Source organism: Rousettus aegyptiacus, unplaced genomic scaffold, assembly GCF_014176215.1.
Source record: "Rousettus aegyptiacus isolate mRouAeg1 unplaced genomic scaffold, mRouAeg1.p scaffold_m13_p_1, whole genome shotgun sequence".
In the NCBI taxonomy this organism is placed as follows: domain Eukaryota; kingdom Metazoa; phylum Chordata; class Mammalia; order Chiroptera; family Pteropodidae; genus Rousettus; species Rousettus aegyptiacus.
In genome coordinates, this window is record NW_023416284.1 from 179,141,089 (window position 1) to 179,163,188 (window position 22,100).

A 22,100-nucleotide genomic window follows, 5' to 3' on the forward strand; every position below is an offset into this window, starting at 1 on the left:
CCTTCCTTCCTCACTGTTTTCTCTCTCCATAGACTTTTACGAACTGGCCCCAGCACTCCTTCCAACTGCTCCCAGAGGACAGCGTGACCTCCCTGCTTCCCTGGGCAGCGTGTTCGCACCGGATGGACCTGCCACCTGCCGCAGCTCCGCTGCGTTTGACAGTGGCAGAGCACCTTGTTCCTTCTGAAGCCTCACCCTCCGTCAGCCTCTTTGGCATTACACCCTGGGTTTCCTCCTCCCTCATCCATCCTTCTTTGTTGCTTCCGTTTGCTCCTACCTCTGTCCCTGAAATACTAGCATTCCCTAAGGTTCTGCCTCGAGAGACATTCTTTCCTTGCTCTATATATTTATTCTCCCTTGACTCTGACCGCTGACATGCTTATGAAAATAATGGACTAATGCAGAAAAGCCTAATGGAGAAAACTTTAAAAATCACACAAAACATCAGAGACAGCATTTGTCATCTTTTTTCTACATATATGCATATAGTTACGTGATTTTATAAAAATTGGATCACTCTATACACGTCTTTGATAGCGTGCTTTTAAAAACTCAATAAAATGATACGGCTTAAATGTTACAGGATTTTTACCATGATTTTAAGTGTGCCGTATTATATTAGTTAGCCAGCACTGCCAAGACAAAGTGCCACAGACTGGGTGGCTTAAATAACACAAATTCATTTTCTGACAAGTCCGGATGCTAGAAATCTGAGGTCAAGAGGTCAGCAAGGTTGGTTTCTTTTCAGGCCTCTCACTTTGGCTTATGGCGGGCTGGCTGTCTTCTTTCTGTCTTCCTCTGTGTGTGTCTGTGAAAATGGATTAGGGCCCACCGCGCGCGAAGCCATTATCCCCAAACGCGGCCACATTCTGAGGGACTGAAGGTTGGGACTTCAACATATGGCTTCCGGAGGTGGGGGGGGGGGGGGCAGGGGGAGGCACACTTCAGCCTGTAACACATATATTTTTAAAAATAATTCTTCACTCATGCCATTTTTTAAAAAAAATTTTTAACAAACATTTAAATGACTCCATGGTCATCTTTCATCCTTGGTTTTGAAATTTTCTTTTCATCTCTTAGATTGAGGATGAGTAGAGTTTCGGTAAAAGTCCAGGCTGACTGCCAGCTTCTCTCGTGAAACCGTCCACAAGTAGTTACTCCTGCGGCTGTGGCACGATGCTCCACTGCGCACGTCGTCCTCGTGGCAGTCATTCCGCTCGCCCGTGGTGGAGCCCTTGGTCACCTTTCGGTCACTGCACTTAGCATTGGAGACTGGTTCTCACTTATTGTGTATAGCATGTGTCTGAAACTCTGAGAATGGATGAATAAGAGACAGTTCATCAGTATCACTCAAATTTACCTCGGGTACCCAACAGTTTTATGGTTCGAACTGTACATTTTTCGTATTATTTCGGCTCCTTTTGTCTTCTTTTTTTCTTCTCAGTTCTCCCATTTCATACTCCTTTTTTCAGCCTATGAGACATTTTTCAAAAGTTTGCCTCAAGCTCACTCAATACTGGCGTTAACCTAGTTAGATTAGTTTCACTGTTAAGATATCAAAGTTAAAAAAAATGGAATTTTTATTAGCCAGTTTCCCTTTTGCCAGGAGGATAGTAGATATTGAGATCAAGTAACATGGTTAAGTTTTCTTGTGGCGATGGTTGTACATGTGGACAAAGCCATCATGGGGGCCTGACAAATATTAATGTATAACTTAGCACTTTACCCTATTGATGCTTTACTAGTGAATTAAACATGCCTTCCTGCTTTTCCCGGTATCCCTTCTACCCGGTGCTTGACGGCTCCTATATTCCACCTAAACCTCAATAATCAACCCTGCTAATGAAGCGCTGTCCTATATTTTGGTATGTGAATGTAGACCTCCCTCATCCCTGGAGGACAAGGCCAGAAATGGACTCATGAACTATAGGATAGGAGATGTCAAAAGAAAAATTCCCTTACATTTGGTGGTTTCTGGAGGATGGATTTTCGTCCAAGAAAACTTATTGTTTGAGAACTCTCTTATTCATTTCTAAACAAATCAGGGTATATAAGTGAAAAGGAATTCTGTTCTTCAAAAAAAAAATATTGCAGAATTATAAAAAAGTTTAGATGATAAAAATATAATAATCTCTCCCGTATCAACCATACAGCTTAAACTCCAGATCCTCTTTTTCTTCCTTTCCTCCTCTTTCTTTTTCAGAGAGAACAAATATCTTGAACCTGTGTTCAGCATCACTTCGGATATCTTCCTGGAAATTTAATATACATATAGAGAACCATAAACAAGATATCCTGCTATATTTCATATAAAAGACATAATATGTGTATATAACATTTATCAAATTTCTCCTTTCATATTTTCAAACTTTACATATTTATTCTTATAGTTCTAATTTTTCCATTTCACTCTGTATAATATTCTAGTGTATAAGTGCAAATCACAATTTGTTTATCCACAATTTATTTATCAAGTTTCCTACTAATGGATATATATGTTGTTTTAAATTTTAATTTGTTTACTCTTTAAAAACACAATGCTTAGTGAATGCTCTTGTACCTGTCTCCCTGATCTCCTGAATAGTACTAATGACCTAGACAGACGCAGTAGATGAGAGTTCCATTGTTTCGCCTCCTTGCCAGCATTTAGTAGTAATTTCAACTGTGGTTTTTCATTATTATCAACATTTACTATTGAATTTTGCACTACACAATGGGGAGGAGAAGTATGCAAAGATGCTCAACAAACGCCCCTCTCTTATTTATTCAGGGAGGGTTTGTAATCGAGTTGAGTTGGGTAGGAAAAAAAGCAATTTGAGTAAGTCCTTACTGTCCCCTCCGATTTCAATTTAACTACCAACTTCTACTCCTAAACTTCTACGCCTATATTCAATAGTAAACTGCTGAGACCTAATGGATGACCTAGACTCTGACCTTCTCAGTGTCCAGACAGGAAGTCAGCATAAGGCTCTTCACCTCTGAGTAAGGGAGTATGAAGACCAGAGGTGGAGAAACTGGATGAGCATAAGGAAGGTCCTTCTGGAAAGAGCGTGGTCTGAGGAAACCCACTGCTTCTCATTGAGCTAAGGCCGAGAAAGACACAACATCGCTTCACTGATGCTCCTACCGAAAATGTGTAATCTGATTTTTTCCTATCTCATCTAAAAGAGCGAAACAGAAAAGTTGAAAACAATCCTAGTTTGTTAACAAAAACTTATATCTACAGTGTTCTAGAAAAGATGTAAGATAACTGAAGTATAAGTTACTGTGTTATATTCTGAAATAATTTTAAACCCAGAAATAAGTCTGTACCAGTGAACACAGTAAAATGTCTTTAAGGTGAAATATTATTATAGGGACAATACAAGTTATAAAAATGAAAATTTCTAGAAAATATATTTGTACTCCTTATCTTATTAAATAATGTATAATTAAGAATATGTCTGAAAATTTTACAACCTGAGTAGGAATAATCTTCAGATTTTACTAAAATATAGTTATGCAGACGTTTGTGGGTGAGCGAGAAGACACATTTTTTTCTGAATTAGCAACCAGTTAATTGACCCCCAGAAAAAAATCTTCATGAAAGTCTCAATTTCCCTTTGAAAGAAAATTATATAAACAGTGAAAACTGCTAAAAAGAGGGAAACTAATAAAAATAAGATTACTACCTGCACACGAATTTACTATTTACAAGGCACTTTCACACATTTTTTTTGTACTCCCAACCAACCTTTGAGGTAAGTAGGTTTCGGTTATTATCCAATGAGGTTTTTATTTGCCCGAAATGCTGAGGATGCCAAGAAAAGTCTATTCTCGGACCTGGCTTCCATGTATTCAGAGAATAAACGCAAGTCAAACAAGTTGCATCCTTGAGTCGCTTTTGTTCAGAAATAGCATTAGACATTTCTCAAAAGTCAATCTTTATCGAAGAGACAAAAAGTTTCTGAAATCCACTTTGTCTGAGCAGTATTTTTAGTTGAGGTAAGTGTTTCTTAGTTTTGCTCACATCCTCTGAGGAGTAAGTGGGCGGTGACTGTGTAGATGTAGGTACTGTGGCAACGGAGGCTGGAGTCTCGCCTTTGGGAGCAGACTTGCAGACCTCCGGGCTGGACACTCCGGTGTTTCCTGTCCGGGTTTACTTTGAGGAGTGGTCAACTTGTTTCTCTCAGCCGATAGGAAGCTTCTCCTTTTACCATTATGTTTACTGTTCTGGTGCACGTTTGAGAAGTCATCAACGAAATGGTTTGGGAACCTTTGCCCTTCATAATTTTTGCTTCTCAGAAACCGAGTGCATACTTCTTTGCCTCTCAATTAACAAGTGTCTGTATTTTAGGTGTCAGTTTTGGCTTGGGCTTCAGGCATATTCCAGATTTATCCAGCACCTGCAGCTGGAATCAGTATGGACATGCTCCTTCAAAAAAGCTCTTATCGGTGCGCGAGGAACCGGGGGCCCAGACGCAGCAGCGGGCCTGACCCAGGCGAGCATCCTGTGATTTCAGCAATGCTGCTTGCATGCCTGTGGCAGAAACCTGCTTACGCTGTGGGGAAATGCCAGACAAACCCAAACTGAGTGACGTCGCACGAAATAAATGGTCTGCAATTTTCTGAAATGTCAAGAGCAAGAAACTAAAAGAAAGGGGGTGGAAAGGTTCCATGAGAAAGGAGAATCAGGGTATCTGTTGACTAAGTGCCATGTATGATCCCGAACTGGGAAAAATTAACTATAAGCAACATTGTTAGGACAACTGATGAAATTGGAATATGGGCCGTATATATATTTGCTCATAATTAAATGAGCCTGGAGAAGGACATGTACCAAACTGGGAAAAAGTGGGGTTAAGAGGAAAAATACTATTGTATATATAAAAAAGGCATACAGGATGAAAACATGCATAATTCCATTTTTGTTAAAAGACATACATAGTTATATTCATACATGTGTATCTATGCATAAATGAATTATACAAGGATGGGTAACAAAATGTTAATGGTTGTTAAGTTAATGGGAATTTGAATAACTTTTCCATTTTTAGCATTTATGAGTAATATAATTTCTTTTTTATAATACGATTTTTTCAATGCACATGTATTATTTTTATAAAAATACTAAAAAGACATTTTTTAGTGTTAAAAAAGGCAAGAAAAAGTCACTTGGGGAAAATTACAAGAAAACTTTGGATTAAATTTTTTCTGTCTCGTTCAATTTTTTTTTTTTATTGTAGTGTGAGTCTATTACTTTAAACGTGTTTTGACACAAGATTTTTCCCAGATGTGCTGAGCACATGTAAAAATGGGAGCAGGCTCTCTGGGTTGGAAGGAATTAAGGTGGCTGATATTCTGAGGGATTTTGTTGGTGTGGGGGTTTCAGCAGTTACTTCCTGCTATTTTAGAACTCTCAGAGGAAGTCCCTTTCTGGTGCTTTCAAAACTCTCCTTCTAGGACCATGTCCCTTTGACCTCCGCGTACTTTGACCACACTGAGTGCACACTTCTCCTGGCCCCAGAAGGTATGTACCTCACATAACATCCTGGGATCTGAGTGTCTTCTCCCTTCTCCAAGGATAAGATCGTACTTCCTCTTGGCTGCCTGGAGGTATTCTGAAAATTACTGAGGTGGGTTTGTGGAATGCTTTGAGCTTCTCAGATGAAAGGAACTGAGCTCTAATTTTGTTGACAACATAATCCCTATTGTCAGTGGATCCATGAGTCAGATGAGAACAGGGGAAGACCCACGAGAATTATAGACACTACCAGCTGTCAAGGTAGGGCCGGCTTGGTGCTCGTGGCAGTGATGGCTATGGAAGCTTTAGGCAGATGGTCAAATGTAAAGAAGGTAGAGTTAATGCTTCCAGAAGGCACGCTCACTAGTAACGGATGAATTGGTGGATAAAGTTCAGCTTCCTTGCCCCTCAGGTAGGGTGACCGCGAGGCAGGTTCTGCACCCCTTCCCGGAGTTCCCGGAGGCTCTGAGTGTCCGCCAGCTGCCGTGGTGTAACGTGCTCATCATGCAGGCTTCACAGGTTCCTTCCCCTCCCTGCTGCACCTCCTCACTATCCCGGTGGTGTTTTCTGGAATCCCCTCCCAAGTAAACTACTTGCCCTTGAATCCTTGTGGAGTCTTCTCCAACTAGAAACATCACGTTTCCCCACCATTCCCGTTTCCGAGATCCTGACCTCTTTTGTTCTACCTATCCAAATTGTCACCGGCATCGGACGTTGCTACAGCCTAGGCCTCACAGGTTCCTTTTTCCTGTGAAATGAAGATTCTCTATTCAGCTGGCAGTTAGGCAGACACGGTATATTCTTTCTGTTGAGTAATGCGCTAGAGAAGAAAAAGTAGGAGCCAGGCATACACATACCTGGCCTCGAATCCTGACTTGGGTACGTTCTAGCTGCGAAACCTTGGGCAAATCACCTAACTTCTTTGATCTTCAGTTTCCTCCTCTGTGAAATAAAAATAGTAATCTTTGCTTCATTGGACTGTCCTCTGGATTTAATGAGCTAAATATATAAAGGGTAGGATATTGGCTAATAAGATAATTATTTTTATTATATTATATTATTATATTATATTATATTATATTATATTATATTATATTATTTTCTTTCTCATGTGTCTTGATCTTGTCTCCTGAACTATATTGTAGCTTCTATGTCATATTTAACCTCTTTATCATACTGCTGTGCACATGACAGGCACTAAATAAATTTTTGTTAGTTTTCTAAAACTTTACATCAGAGAAACTCCTTCAATTCAAGATTCATTTATAGATTACTTGTAATCGTGGGGCATTCTTGAGGAATTTTTAGCAGGCGGCTCCTTCTTGGGGTCTCAATTTCCTCATATGCAAAACAGACATTTTGGTCTTTACTTCTAGATGCACTGAATTATAGTTTGGAACCTATATATTCCCTGAGGGCAAGTACGGTATCTTACTCTTTTTTCTGATCCCTTGACACTTAATACAATGCTGGTCACAGATTAAGTGACTTCCCAGGTAATGTAGAATCAATTCCAGAGGCCTCACCAGTCTTGTAACCTCTTATCCTTACTCCTTTACTATGCGCTCTGTCCCTCATTCCATTCCAGCCAGACTTTTTTCTTTGCTCCCCTAGAACTTTCTAGGCTTGATCTGCCTTGAGGCTGTTGCACTTGACATTTTTCACCATTTGGTTCTCTGCTCAAATATCTCAACAAGGTCTCTGGCTTACTCGTTTCACTATCCCAGAACTGTTTCTTTTGTTTTGTTTTGTTTTGTTTTGTTTTGTTGTTCTTGTAATCAGTCTCTGAAATTGTCTTATCATCTAGTCATTTATTTGCTTTCATTGTTTGCATTTTATTTGCATTTATTGTTTGGTCTCTCTACCTCTCCCTCTAGCCCCAGTATACACGCTTCTATATCCTTTTATATCCCTTCTGCTAAAACAGTACTTGGCACCAACTAGGCTCCTAAACAAAGAACTGTGAAATGAATAAACTATACCACACCTTACAGAGTAGCCTTTAGGAGTTGAACTAAAACCCTCGGCTATCATGCCAGGTTGTTGTGAACTGCTTTAGGTATGTGTCTGATGTGAATTAATTTCCCTAGGTTTGAGTAAACATGGACTGAGAAGAAACAAGGAATTCCTGGGAAGGCAACTGAAAACAATCATACCAGCTTATCTAGAAACTTACTTGTAATTTAGATATAATTAAAAGAAATACTTCTTTTTAAGGAAAGTTTCAAACATGAACATAAGCATAGATAAGAATAGCATAATAGACCGCTCTGTACGCTGTGGGGACAGACCCTAGAGTGGCCCTTCATCCTTGTGTGTATATTCCCCTCCCCTGAGTATATGGGAAATCTGTGACTTGCTTTCTCACCGATAGAATATGGCACGTTTGATGTCACCCTTGTGTGATTACTTTGGTATATAAGAAGATTCCATCTTGCTAGCAGACTCTCTGGAGACTCTCCTTGCTGGCTTGTTGAAGTAGCCATGTTGAGAAAGCCCACCTGACAATGAACTCCAGGTGCCCACTACGAGCTGAGAGCAGCCTCTGGCTGACAGCCAGCAAAATGCCAAGGTCTTCAGTGCAATAGCTTCAAGGAAATGAATTCTGCCAGTGACCTGAGTGATGGGGAAGCTGATTCTTGTTCAGTTGAGCTCCAGATGGGAACACAGCCTGGCCAACACCTGGATGGCAGGTGTGAGATCCAGAGCAGAGGATTCCAGGTACCTGGACACCTGACCAAAGAAACCATGAGATAATAACTTTGCGTTGTTTTAAGCTGCTAAGTTTATGCTAATTTGCTGCAATAGATTACTAATAATTTTCAACAGTTTCCCAATATTGGTTCATTGATACCCTCGTGTTTTTTTTTTGGAGGTGGATAGGCTGGAGTAATTTAAAGCACATGCAAATATTTAGATGTGTCCCTAACAGACGACTTTTAAAAAGCATAACCACGATGCTAGAAAAATTAGGTCTTAATTCAGAACAAGAGAGTCTTTTTAAAAGCCATCAAGTCAATGGATCTAGTATATTAACTAGACACACTCAAAAAACGTGCTTGTAATAAATCCAATAACATCCCGTTGATCACATGAGCTCAAGGACAGGAAAGCATATGAAAGCTTTCACTTGAAGCATCTGAGGCTGGCCGGTTGTTTTCTTTTTTAAGCAGTGCAGCCACAGAGTACTTAATTGTCCCCATAAGATGCTTGTCCATAATGTAATAGCCAAAACCATTGGAACCCAATTCTCACCGTATAAGATCCTACCCATTCCCCTAACCTGCTTTGGAATGGACGCTTGTAAATTCCGTTTTTCTCCCATAACTCCTTATAATTTCCTGTCATTCTTTAATTGCCATGCTACTACTTCTTCTTTGCTACAGGAAGCTCTTCCTAACTGGTCCCAATTCTTTTTCTCTTGGATAAATCAATCTCATCTCCCTTTGACCCAGGCTTTGTAAGGGAAATTCTCAAGGCTCTGGGTTCAATCCCATCTCTACCACTCTGGCGCTTTGTGATTTCTGGCTCGTAGTCGAGGGTTCTCTAAGCGAAATACAATCGTGTCTCGGAGGGTTGTGCTTAAGACTAGATGAAGAACGTGTGTAACGTGTTAAGTTCCTGCACAGAGAAGAGACGGCCAATCCCTACCATCCTCTTTGTTCGTTCTCTTTTCCAACCACCCAGCACCAGAAATGCCCAGCACCGTGCCTCTCCCGCCCTCGTCGCGAGGGATGTAGGGATTTGTAGTTTTTTTTGGTTCACTAGTCGTGTTTCCTCTCGGAGCCCGACGGCGAGAAGAACTACACATCCCAGTGGGCCGAGAAAGGAAAGTGGGGCTCGGAAAACCGAGCATCCCCGCCCCGCTGCCTTCGCTGTCGGCTGTCCAAGGGCTGTGCCCACCACCGGAGGGCTCAGACCCCGCGGCAAAGCCAGGGAGGGCGTGAGCGCGCGAGCGGATCGGCCGGGGCCGTCCGGCGGGGCGGGGACGCGCGGGGGGGTCCCCTCTGCTGCCGCGGGGGCTCCAGGGGAAAGGAGAGAAATAAAGCGAGCAAATTCTGAGCGCCCATGTCGAAGGGAGGCAGCAGCCCACGCAGAGCCTGGCAGCAACGGGGCTTGTCCTGCGGGCAGGAGGCAGGAGCCCGGGCCGGAGGGGACCCAGACCGCCCCGCTCATCCCCTCTCCCCGCGGGAGTCATGGAAACCCGGCCCCGAGTCCCCCGCCAGCAGTCCCCATCCCGGAGTCTCGCCTGTCTCGTGCCGTATCTCCCCATCCTGTTGCTGCCGGGGCTCGCCACCCCACTCCCGGGCAGCAGAGCCTCCCGCAACTCGACCACGCGTCCTGCTGGGGGAGGAAGTGGAAGGCCGGGGCAGGCGGGGGAGGGTCACCTCTCCGCGCGGGTTCCTCGGGTCCCCGAGAGTAGCAAGAATGGGTTTGCGTGTCGCGGTGTGAGAGTGTGTGCGTCCCGAGGCGGCAGCTGCTGCCGGGAACAACCCGGGAGAAGCGGGGGCGGACAGAAGCGGACGGAGAGCGCACGCCGCGGCGGGGCCGAGCCGTCCTCCCGCTGTACCGGAGGGAGCCAGGCGCCCTCCCCGGGGCAGCGCGGGGCCGGCCGGGCCGAGCCGCTGCCGGGCTTCGCAGAGAGGAGGAGCGGGAGGAGGGGCCGAGCTGGCGCGGCGCGGGCCACCGCCCACCGGCCGGCAGGAGGCGGACCCGCTCGGAGCGCCGCGCGCGCGCCGGCTTGAGCCTTGCAAACAAGTGTCTGTGGCGCTCGCCCCGCGGCCCTGAGACGCGCTCCGCCGCCCCGCCGCGGCCCTCCCCGCGCCCGGCCCGGCTCCTATGGGGCAGGAGGGGGCCAGGGGCTCCTGGTCGCGCAGCCCGCGAGCCCCCACCGCGACCCTCGGCTCGGGCGCTCCCGGCGGCTCCGCGCGGGGGCCGCGACTCGGCTCGGCTGCCAGGCGCGGCGGCGCGGGGTCGCGGCGCGAGCAGCGCCCGGGCTGTCGCCGAGCCCGCTCCTGACAGAATAACGTGCTTGGTGTCCCCACCCCTGGGAGGGGTTGCCGGTGCCGCGAGCGGCCTCCCAGTTTCCATCGCTCTCTCCTGGGGAGGATCCGCCGCCGGGAGGAAGGATTAGAATAAACCTGGCCGAGGCGCAGAAGTGGCTCTCGTGGAACCCTGTGCCGCGGCCGCCGCCTCGCGTCCCCGCGGGGCGCAGCGCTCGGGGGTCGGCGGGCCGGAGCCGAGGCGCGGCCGGCGGGCCGGGGGCGGCGGGACCGAGCGAGCGGCTGTGCGAGGGGGCGGGCGCGCGGCGAGCCCGGGACCGGCCGAGCGGTCCCCGGCGCCCCGCGGGGTCCCGGAGCCCCCGCACGCGGGCTGGAAGCGACTGAGGACCGCCGCCGCGCGTTGCGGGCGGGCACCGTCCCTCCAGGAGGGGGATCCGGCTATGACAGCTGGGCTCCCCGGGGGGTTAACCTGGGTGTCCTCCGCAAAGTTGTCGCCGAGCCCAGAACGCGCTTAGGGGCCGCGGCGCCGCGGCTCGGGGGGCGGCCGGGCGGCCGGCGGCGGTCGTGGCTCGGCGGGGCCCGCGCGGCCGGGGGGCTCCTGGGGGTGCGCGCCCCCCGCCGTCTGCCCTCGTGGATGCCTCCCGGCGGCGGCGGGCCCATGAAAGACTGCGAGTACAGTCAGATCAGCACCCACAGCTCCTCCCCCATGGAGTCGCCCCACAAGAAGAAGAAAATCGCGGCCCGGAGGAAATGGGAGGTTTTCCCGGGAAGAAACAAGTTCTTCTGCAACGGGAGGATCATGATGGCCCGGCAGACGGGCGTCTTCTACCTGACTCTCATCCTCATCCTGGTCACTAGCGGACTCTTCTTCGCCTTCGAGTAAGTGGCGGCGAAAGCTCCCCACGCCCGGCTCCCTTCGCCTCCCTCGACCCCCGCGCCTCCCCTCGCTACTTTCGTTTTCTAGAAGGCTTATCTGCTGAATATTGTTATATAATACGAGCCTTCTGTCCCTCTTTTTCTTTTGAAGGTATCTTTGCTTCTCGGTCCCCAGAGATAATGCAGTTCTGGGTCGGGCTCTAGGAGTGAGGAGAGGGGAGTGGGGACCGCTTGTAAGGTGTGTTGGCCTTGTTACTCCCAGGGCTTGGGGGGCAGGCCCCTCGCAGGTGACTGATTCTTGGCGCTGACTCTACTGAGTTTGGAGACTAGCAAAGCAGCCCAGAGGTACCCTGTGGGAAGGGGCATGAGGCAGATTCTCAAGTCAGGGATAAATAGGATCCACGTCCTTCTAGCTCACAAGCTGTGGGGCTTCTCGTTAAGCTCAGTTGACTAAACCTTCGACATACCTTCGCTGAATAATGAAGAATCTTGTTTCTTCAATTAGATTTCAAGGTGTAAGCCACCCAATGTGGCCTGGAAGGATAATTTCAGTTTTCATTCTCCTTAGATGTTTATTCTAGATCAACAATTTCTGATTTACCACGAGGTTTCGTTTTTTCTTTTCTTTTCTTTTCAACTCTGAGGTTTCTAAACTCTTCAGTTTTAAAAAAGTTTCAACAGAATGTGTTCCAAACAAACACTTTACCCTCCCCTCCCAGTATTTGGGAACAGGTGAAAGGAGACTTTAGGCCTGTTTAGGAAAAGTGACATTGCCTGGCAACTTTCTGATTCCAGAAACAATACTTTGGGACTATAAAGGCTTTTATTTTTTCTTTCTTTCTTTCGTTTTCTTTTTTTCTGGAAAAAAGTGCAGCGAGTCTTCACCATTTTCAGGAAAATCAAATTGGCCAGTAGCAACTATCCTTCTGCCAACTAATGAAAGATCTTCTTATTTATTAATGGTGTTAGATAAAGCAGTTTAACCACATTCCAGAAGCAATTTCGATTGCTCTTGTGAGGTCCAACATTTTCGATGCAGCTGCTTATGTAATTCCTGGTATCTCGTGCTCAATGAAAGTTGTAGCTAGCCCCCCCCCCATGGGAATAAAAAAGCAATATATTCTTGGGAGTTCTTTGCGCTTCCCATATCCTGGTTATAATGGGGTAGGATACTTTAATCTACTTCAGTTGGAGAGGGTTAATTAGAACCTTCTGTGTTTCTTTACTTTTGTCTCTGATAAGTATTAATAGGCTCTGATTTTGTACCTGGAGTTTGATATTCCAAATGGGGTCTCAATCGGAATTGTAGCATCTCTTGACGGTGTAACAATGTAACAATTTTTGCTTAAGGTCCTCTGACTCTGTGGGAAAACACTTTGTGTATGGGCATCATGCTAAGATGAAGGCTTTTAACAGGACTGAGTTAGAACAGGTGAGGAGAGAGATCTCTGGGCCACACCCTCCCCCAGGCTTTCTCACTCACGGCCCCTTCATTTCCACCTGTGTAAAGTCTCCAGGTCTCTCCTAGAAGTTTAACTTTTGTGCACAATTGCGACTAGTTGGAGTCTGTCGGGGGACCTGGGGGTGGGATGGTAAGGCTGTGAAGAGGCTTTCGGAAGGTTCCTTCTGCTGCCGCTGCTCCCTGCGTGCCCATCGGAAACCGGCCTCTTGTCCTGAGACCTGGGGAGCTGAGGAAGGGGCTGCAGGTGCCCGATGAGTTTGCATTCTGAGGCAACGGGCTGATGATGCCGTGTGTTTGCATGGACGTGCCATCCTTTTAATGGTGGCTTTCATTAGAGGTGGACTGTTACACAACTGTTACACAAAAAGTATTCACCGTGCTCCGAGTGTTAGCAGAGTTTTGAAGGCATCTGCGTCGCTATGAGTAGAGAAAATGGGTTAATTTTGTGATTGTGTAGCAGAGCTTCAGCCACAAGTGTGTTCGTGTGGAATGACGAACATTTTATTTTCTTTATACATCCAAGTCCTCACTCTGTGGTTAGGGGTCTTCATAGCCTCCCCCTGTCCCCCCCCCCCCCCCCCGTTATTACTTACCATTTTTTATTGCCTTCGTTCAAACATTGCTTTTAACCAAACCATCATAAATTCATTTTCACTTCATCTCTGTGAGTGTTTCTTCCAAGAGTTCCCCCAGAGTTCTCACTAGCAGGTCATCATGGGTCTTTTCTGCATCAGCGCTGTGTTAACTGATGGCTGTAGGAATAAACACATGAACTGGGGTTTTCTTAGCTATTATTGGCTTCATTTTTACATCAGGCATGTGTGTATGTGCGTTTGCCTGCGTGTGTGTGTTTGGTCTCCACGCGTGTTGCTTCAGTTAGGCAATTTGATATTTTCGGAAGGTGGGCCCATCTTAACATGACGCCCTGGCTGAGAAAAATAATAGGGGTGTTCAGACTATAGAATGTTATGGTTCGGCTAAGAATATTTGTCACTGTGTTGCTTTTAAGTTCTTTATCATTGCTAATGGCAGAGTGAAGTTAAATAACTTTAGCCAAATTAATTTGAATAGAGACTCAGAGAAACAATTAGTTACATGCATAGGTAATGAAATATCAACAGGCTAACAGATAAGAGATCAAGAGAAAAATGCCAGTTTTGTCTGCCTGCCTTCTGTCCTTCCTTCGGTTATTTAGTGAGCACATACTATGTGGTAGCCTGTGGTAGCCTATTTTTATTAATTTCACATCTAGATAACTTTAAGATTAGAATTCATTTTCAAACGTCAGAGTCCATGCTTCCCCATATAGTTACACCAAGGCAAAAATTCAAAATCTGGAAAGAAGACATGTAACTTCTGAAGTTAGTTTTAGGCCTCCTTATCTCGCGACTCTGCTCCACCCCACCTCTCGTTCCTGACCCTGAACACATGGGCAAGAAGTTTGTCGGAGAGAAGGGGGTTTACTGGAACGCAGCAACAGGTGTTGATACTATTTGCAACCCCAGGAGAAAGGCAGGGTAGAAATTATTATTCCCACATTGGAGGTGACGTGGCAGAGCCTTGGGGAGGTTAAGCGACCACCTGCAGGCAACACTGGTTAGTGGCCGGGCTTCCGGCTGCAAAGCCAGCCCCCTTCCTACTCACTGCGCTGCTCTTTCTTGGAAATAGGATAGTGGTTACAGGCATGGGTATTTGGAAGAACAGATTCTGAGATTCTTACCAGACGTATGACCCTAGGCAAATTATTTGACTTGATAAAGTCTCAGTTTCTCAATCTGTTAAATGGAATTAAGAATATCTACCTTCAAATGTTATGAAGATTAAATGCAAAAGGGTACTTAGTATGGGGTCTGATACATAAAAGAGAGTGTTCAATAAACAGTGCCTATGATGAGAGGAAACCTTAGAAGTAGCCTCTCTAGGACTCTGGTCCCTCTTTTCTGAGAGCCTTTGAAGGATGGGGTATGTAGATCAATAAGCAAGCATGACAGTGACAGCCTATTAGGGCTGAAAAAGTGTAGAACTGTGTAGTCTGTGGTGAAAATAAAGACCTTCATATGAGTCCGGGGAGTAGCTTCACTCTTGTCCCTTCAGCATGGGGTCTTCTAGGGATGTCTGGGGACTGCCCTTATCCAGACCCTGAGCAGGAACACTGAGGGAACCTACAAGAAGCAGGGACCGGGTTTCCTTTCCATTTTGGAGCTATCATCTCAGAACCGTGAAGACCGCAAAGAAAGCTACTTGAAGCAACCTGATTCAGCTTTCTACTCTTTTCCAAGGAGGACAGGGCTATTTGTCTTTGGCATTTTTTTTTGTTCAACGTATACAGAGTATGGATGTAAAGTGACAGCATTTCACAGCTGTACTCAAGAGGGAAGGGAGGGTGTGGGTTGCAGTGCTACCGAGACAGTCCACTGCTCCTTGAGGGGCTGGCTCATCGAAGATTCACCGCCCTTTCCTCCTTCTCACATCCCCAGAATTGCAGTTTGAAAAGATCACTGAACGTGATCAAGCGTCTTCTCTTTCTCTCTGACGCACACGCACACGCACACAGACACAGACATACACACACGACCTGCTTTTGTTTAGAGTTGACATTTTGGAAATGAAGTCTTTGGTTCTGAAATAGTGACACTTCAAAGTTTCTCGATGGCAGGGGTAAAGAAGGAGATGGCCCGGGAGGTCAGAGGAGGTTCATGTTTTCAGGAGGCCCCCAGGAGGTGAGGGGAGGCCTGCTCAGACCTTGGCCTTGACTGTGTCCTGGTTCCGTGCTGTCACCACGGGCAGTTTGGAGATGTCACTGGGGCCGAAACACTTGACCATATGGACACATTCTTAAATTTCTCATTACTACAAGTCCATTGGTGATTTTTTTAAAAAAGCCATGTTTTCTTTTCTCTTTTCTTCTCCTCTTCCTTTCTTTCCCCCTCTGTCCTTCTCTCCATCTCCCCTTCCCTTAGATCCCCTTCCTTCTCCTTCTTTCTTTGGCTAACACCCATGTGAAATACAGTAAGTCCCGACTTAAGGTCATCAATAGGTTCTGTGGCTTTAAATGAAATGTATAACACAACCAGTTTTACCATAGACTAATTGCTAAGAGTTAAATTCCTAAGGCATCTCATCAACATCATAATGAATGACACTGAACAAAGTGGCATTATTTGAGGGCCTGCTGTGACTGATGAGTAATTAGTAGCCAGTGGAACTGGGATTATTTTTGCCTTGAAGATGGAACAAGGGATTGTCCTCTCTAAACAAAAGTGCCATTGCCAATGATTTCTCCCTTATAGATTGGAAATCCTTTATTTTCTAGCAGAAGGTACTCCCTTTATAGCATACAAGGACCTCATCTTATCTGTGCTATTCAGAACTGCATTAAGTTCTCCACCATCTTAGAAAACATCAGGAAAGCATTCCATCTTCTTTTGGCCAAATTCTGGCCAAGATGTGCATCGTAGGACAGCCCAGGGTCAATAGCAGATGATAGTAATGGCCATCAGGACCCACCACTGAACATTCACTATTAGCATAGTAGATGTTTTCTTGGCTAACCAAGACTTTCATCTAGTTTTTCCTTATTTTTTAACTAAATGTTTTAAGCAAATAAAGTGCTCTGTGGTATATATGAATGTTCCCTAACAACCACCAGCACCTAGATAAATTTCGCATTTTATAGGTTCTTTGGATACTTGAATTCATCTACTACAACTCATAAGGATACTATTGACTACTAACGTTTGATTGTCTTCTCTCTCAACTAGTGGGAAGTGATTCCATATAATGCATAAAGGACTCCTGTAGGTTTCTGTAATAAGGTAGTGATGGTCAGTTATTTAATGGGTAATATCTATAGAATTTGGAGTTTTCTTTTGCAGTACAATGTTACACATGCTTTATTAATGGCAGTTATTATGTGTTAGCAAGAGAATTTAAATTAAGGGTTTCAAGGAAGTACATTCATTCTTTTGTAGCTGGTTAGGAGAGGGGTGGACAGTAGATACTTAAAATTAGTTACATCCAGGAATTTGGATCTGACGAAATGTCAATTGGTTCAGGTAAGTGTTGGGGACCATCTTAACACATATTGTTTAGTTTTTACTAAATATGTCCCCTTTTATTTCCGATGAGAAGGAAACTATTATTTTTAGCATTTTCCTCTATATGTAGTGGGTCAGTTTTTTTCCAGCTGATTTTTTCTTGATCTTTTGTTTTCAACAGCAGAACGATGATATGCCAAAATGTGGTTTTCTTGATAGTTATCCTTCTTGGAGTTTGCTAAGCTTCTTGGATCTGTGGATTAATACCTTGCATCAGTTTTGGAACTTTTTCATCCATTATTTCTTCAAATATTTCTTTTAGCCCTTTTTTCTCTTCTCCTGGAAATCTGTTCATTTTTATATGATACTATTTTATATAGTCCCATATGTCTATAGTTCTTCCATTTTTTAAAAATGTTGTTTCTCTTAGTATTTTGGCTTAATTACTATGAATGTCTTCTGCTCTGTCCTGTCTATGTAAAGCCATTTTGATATCTTATTTTTTATTTTGAACATTTCTACGTTTTACAAATAGTTTTTTATATAGTTTAAAACATAATTTCCATTCTTCCACTGGAATTCCCCATCTGTTTCCGTCCATATTTGCTACTGTTTCATGTCATGTAACGTATTTTTTGTAGTTATTTTAAAATCCTTGCCTAATGATTCCAACATCTATATCTTCTCTGGTCCTGCTTCTTTTGTCTGTTCCTTCTCTTGACTACGGGTTATATTTTCTCTCTTCTTTGTGTACTTCGTAATTTTTTTTATTGCATGAAATATTGTATGTAAAAGAATTGTAAAGACTAGTAATTTAAAAGTGCATGCTCTGTTTTCAGGCCACTGGTAAGTAGGCTGAGTCAATCTCATTTGTAATTGAAATGGACGTGGGTTTCACTGAAGCGTTAGATTAATTTCATCAAAAATATTTTGAGGGCAGAATCAGGACTTTCTCCTTAGAGATTGTGATCTTAGCCGTAGCAAAATTCTGAAGATTTCTTTACACTTCATTGCCTAGTTCTAACTTACCAAGCAGGAAGATTTCTGCTTTTTAGCCAGACTACCAGCTTTTTGGGTTACTGGGGGAATTTCTTTGCTTTCCGCCCTGCCCCAGCATTCTCAGGATGTCTCTCTCAGTCCAGCTATCTGACTCCAGCTTTTAGAAACTGCTACAGTGCCCTGGGTGAAGGCCCGTAGTACCTAAGAGAGATTTGTTCAGTTTTGATGTTCTGATCCCTGCTTTACACTTGGGCATGGTCCCATGGGCATCAGAGCAGATGTCTCCCAACTCGCTCCTCCTGCCTCCAGCCTTTGGCGTACTCTTGCTGTGCGTTTGGTGACGATCCATGGGAAAGAGTTGGCTTACTCTGGGGCTGAGAGGCTTCTTAGAATTCTAATCCATATGGGACAGTCCACATGTGGCCTTTAAACTTGGTTAAAAACTTCCTTGGCTTCTCCTTACTCCTGTGTATGGTGAATTTCTGTTCTTCCTGGAACTCCGCTAAGAATGAAAGCAGATGTTGAACTCTTTTCTTTTGGGAAGGGCTTAATACATTTAGGCTTGTTCACACCCTCAGTTCCCTGATATATTTAAAAAACTATGCTTTTGTAACTAATCCGTCTTGTTCTCATTGTTAGAATAGGAGTGATTGCGCTTAGAACTTTCAATTTGTGATTTTTTGAAACTTAGTATTGCGTTTCTCATATTCATTTATGTTGGTGCATATATGTGTAATTAGTTTTTATTACTGTGATATTTGATTTGTGTAAATATGCTCAAATATGTTCTTCATACTCCTTCTAATCTTTCTTTGATCTCTCACTGATTCTTGGTGTTTACTATTATTTTTCAGGGTGGAACATGCAAGGATGACTCTTCACAGATTTTGATTTCTTCTTAAGTGTGTCCTGGCAGCGACTGTGACATCTAGACCCAGTGCTTAGGTCCGGGTAGCTGAGATTAGCATGCGATTCGGTCTGTTATGCTTTTACACGATGAGAAAATATTTATCAAAGCGATAGGTGAATCATGACTGTCAAGTAATCATTGAAGTTGTATACAATTGAGAGCAAGGTTTAAGGAAATATACATCCTTATGATAAGTGAGGTACGTCTATAAAAAATTTCATCTTTATCTTCATGGTTTAATTTGATTCTAGTTTTTCATTGATTTTAAAAAGAAGGACTTAATTTCCCCCTCCCCCACACTCATCCCCTTACTTATAATACTCTGGGTTTGGAAGCTCTTCTCTGATCTCATGCCTAGTTTAGACAGAGCCCCTCAGAGTCCTTGTAATTAAGGTTCTGTAACCGATCTCTTCTCAGGCTTTAGTTGACAGTCCTGAAAAAGGGATTTCTGATTGAACCAGCCAGCCCTCAGCCCTTACAGACTCTTCTGTCTCCCTGATGCTGTAGGTGACAGAGAAAATCTCTTCCTCTGCCATGTTCAGCCCCAGAGCGAAGAGAAAGGCGACAGCTCTGTGTGTGTGTGTGTGTGTGTGTGTGTGTGCGCGCGCGTGCGTGCACGCGTGTGTGTCCATCTGTCCCTTTTCCTTAATTCCATTCTTCCAGTCCATAGATGTTGCGCTGTCCTTAATTGAGGCCTATCTTTGCCTCTACTTCCTTGGCCTTTCACAGCCGAGAGCCAGCCTCCCATTAGGACAGACTTCCCTGTCCCCCATTAGAGGTTTTTGTAGTAGACTTGCCTTCAACCACTGACTTCCGATTCCCAGGGGACCCGTCGGTTGTGCTGTTGAGAATCATCAGAATGCGATGGGCGGGTCAGGTGGCAGATAGGGGAGGGAGCAGCCAACTGCCCTCTGCTGCTGGACCTGGTTCGCCTGGAGATAGCCTTATCAGAGGAGGAATGGTGGTCTAACTCGACTGGGAAAGAATTGAAGCTCCATAAGTTATACTGTCTGTTGGTGGTTTTTAGGCACTTCTCGCAAATACAGGGAGACAGCTTTTCTTGTCTTTTCTTTTTTCTTTCTTTTTTTTTTTTTTTTTAACACAAAGCACTAGTCTGTTAGAGGACTTAGTTCTTGCTGAGATGTGAAATTATTGCCTCTCCTCGTACAGATAGTAGGAATCGAACGACTCTCCCAAGTGTGTGCTCCTGGCTACTTCCTTAACAAAGTCCAGGGTCCTGTTTTACAGCCCTCCTCCCGCGCCGTTCTCAGTGGTACGAGGTTGTGCTTGCTTCCTCTTCATTTGAAGCCGCTGCTCTCGTTAGCGTCTAGTATGTTTGTTTTCTACTTACCTTTGGTTATTTCTTCTCCTCCCGTGTCATGTCTGTTCCTTCCCGCTTGCCCTCTGTTCGTTTCGTTCATTCCCCTTCTGCCTTTCTTACTTTCTCAAGCAGGTTTGAACCATTTGGTGATCACTCTCGCCTTTCACAGTGGGACTTTCATCTCTCTCTGTCCCCTGCTTGGGCCACCTGCCCTCCGTCTTACAATTCTTCTTGCCTGTGGAGATCTCTACCCAGGTGTCCCCTGACGCCCGGAAAGCAAGTCATTGGAAACCGTGTTGTCGATGGCCCAGGAGAGACAACACTCTCCTCATCCCCAGAATTCATTCTGGAAGTGTTCTCCCTTTCACCCCTTCTCACCTACTTTCAGTCATCACCCTCTACTGATCCTTTTTTTAAAAAATGTCTGTTAGACCGCATTCTTCCTCTCTGTTTCCATACTTCATGTGGTAGTTTTCAAACATTTTCACAAAATCTTTCATTCTGTTCCCATAAAAAAAGATGGAGAGTGAATAATTCTTCTCCCCTCCAATATGGGCCAGGCTGAGTGACTCAGTTCTGAAGACTTGAACATGGCCGAAGTGGTGCTGCGTGATGAGGCTGGGTTAGAGCTGTGATAGAGCTTCCACCTGGCGTGCGGACAGGCGCCCCCTCCCCCCGCCCCATGCACCCTTGGAGGCCTGGGCTGCTGTGTGAGCAGCCGAGACCCGTAATGCAGACACTGCGTGGAGAGACTCCAGGCTATGTAGAGACAGAGATGCCCCCGGACGCCTCCAGCTCTTCCACCTCTTGCTGTTGGTGTGTTCGCTGCTCAGAGGCAGACATGTGAGTGAGTGAGCCCTCCCTTCCGCCCCCCACCCCCGTCTTTGAGCCACCACGGTCGAAGCTTAGGGGAGCAGACGTCAGCTCCCCCTGCCAAGCTCTACCCGCATGGCCGATCCGTGACCAGAGTGTTGTTGTTTTAAGCCATCGTGTTTTGGGGAGGTTTATTGGACAGCCATAGCACCTGGAGAGCTTACCATCAGAAGCTCTCAGGTGGAGACGGGTTTGGCGCGCGCAGCAATGGGCCTGCAACTGACTACACTGAGGCGATCGCGCTGAGGCTGGAGGATTTTTCAGTTACGGTAAAGTCAAGCTTCGCTCTTCTCACTCCATTTCGGGGTGCTCTTGCATAGGAGCGGGAGGGGTTGCAGCTAGAGAAGGCATCCGCCGTTGTGTCCAACCCCAGGTCGCTCTTGGGAGGTGGCCTCTGTCACATGTGTCCCTGCGGGAAAGTAGTTCGAGTCTAGGCCGTCGTCAGCCCACGCCGGGCCCACAGTCCCAGCTTCCTTTCCCAAGCTCCCTTCCCGTGCTGTCAGAGTTACCGTCACCGTGATAGACCCACACGCCCATCGCGTGGAAAAACAAATCCACACAAAATGGTCCAAAAACGTGGCCAAGGCCTTTCTGTTTTCTCGCAGTTCACTACGGAACGATGGATGACCCCGCTCTTTCTCAGCTCTTTGCATGGAGCCGTCCCGCCTGCTGATGTCGGGGTGGGGGTGGGGTGAACGTGGAAACACCGGCCTGGTAGGCACTCTGCCTCGACGCTGCTGGGCGTGAGGGCGTTCGCACTTCCCCCGGTCGCCTAGAAGGCCCGAGGCCTGGCTCACCTGCCCTGCATGCTTTTGACGTACGAGGCCTCTCCAGTGACGGCCTGCGGTGGCCCTGGGCCTCCGGAACCATGCCGCCGCGGCAGCGGGCAAGCGGACAGCTACCGATGCCCAGAGACCCGATCTTTCGAGTGGGCCTCAGAGTTACATAACCAGCACAATTTATCTTCTTGAACGGTGCTATTCTGGGGTCTTTTAATGCCACGAATTTCCCATACACACATTCTTGATGGCAGATAAGGGCATTTTTGAACATATAAGCCAAAGTCAAGTTAAATTCTGCAGCTATATATAGTCTACTTGTCTTTCTAACCGGGGA

General features: G+C 45.6%; 1 protein-coding gene and 1 long non-coding RNA gene across 6 annotated transcripts in view; one reads left to right on the forward strand and one right to left on the reverse strand.

The window, feature by feature from the left end:
- Positions 1–451: 451 nt before the first annotated feature.
- Positions 452–10,128, reverse strand: LOC107519848. The gene is made up of 5 exons (XR_001599186.2): positions 9,892–10,128; positions 7,872–8,236; positions 6,361–6,445; positions 1,963–2,252; positions 452–1,311 (listed from the first exon to the last, which is right to left on the reverse strand). It is a non-coding gene; the product is annotated as an uncharacterized LOC107519848 (long non-coding RNA).
- Positions 10,129–10,310: 182 nt separating this feature from the next.
- Positions 10,311–22,100, forward strand: part of ZDHHC14 (zinc finger DHHC-type palmitoyltransferase 14) — a 213,930-nt gene continuing 202,140 nt past the window's right edge. For 2 of the 5 annotated variants that reach the window (XM_016162747.2, XM_016162749.2), the window contains exon 1: positions 10,311–11,385. In XM_016162747.2, the coding sequence (XP_016018233.1) occupies positions 11,141–11,385 (245 nt within the window). In that variant the 5' untranslated portion in view covers positions 10,311–11,140. The remainder of the gene's footprint in view (positions 11,386–22,100) is intronic. The other 3 variants (XM_016162751.2, XM_016162748.2, XM_016162746.2) reach the window with 3 other exon arrangements.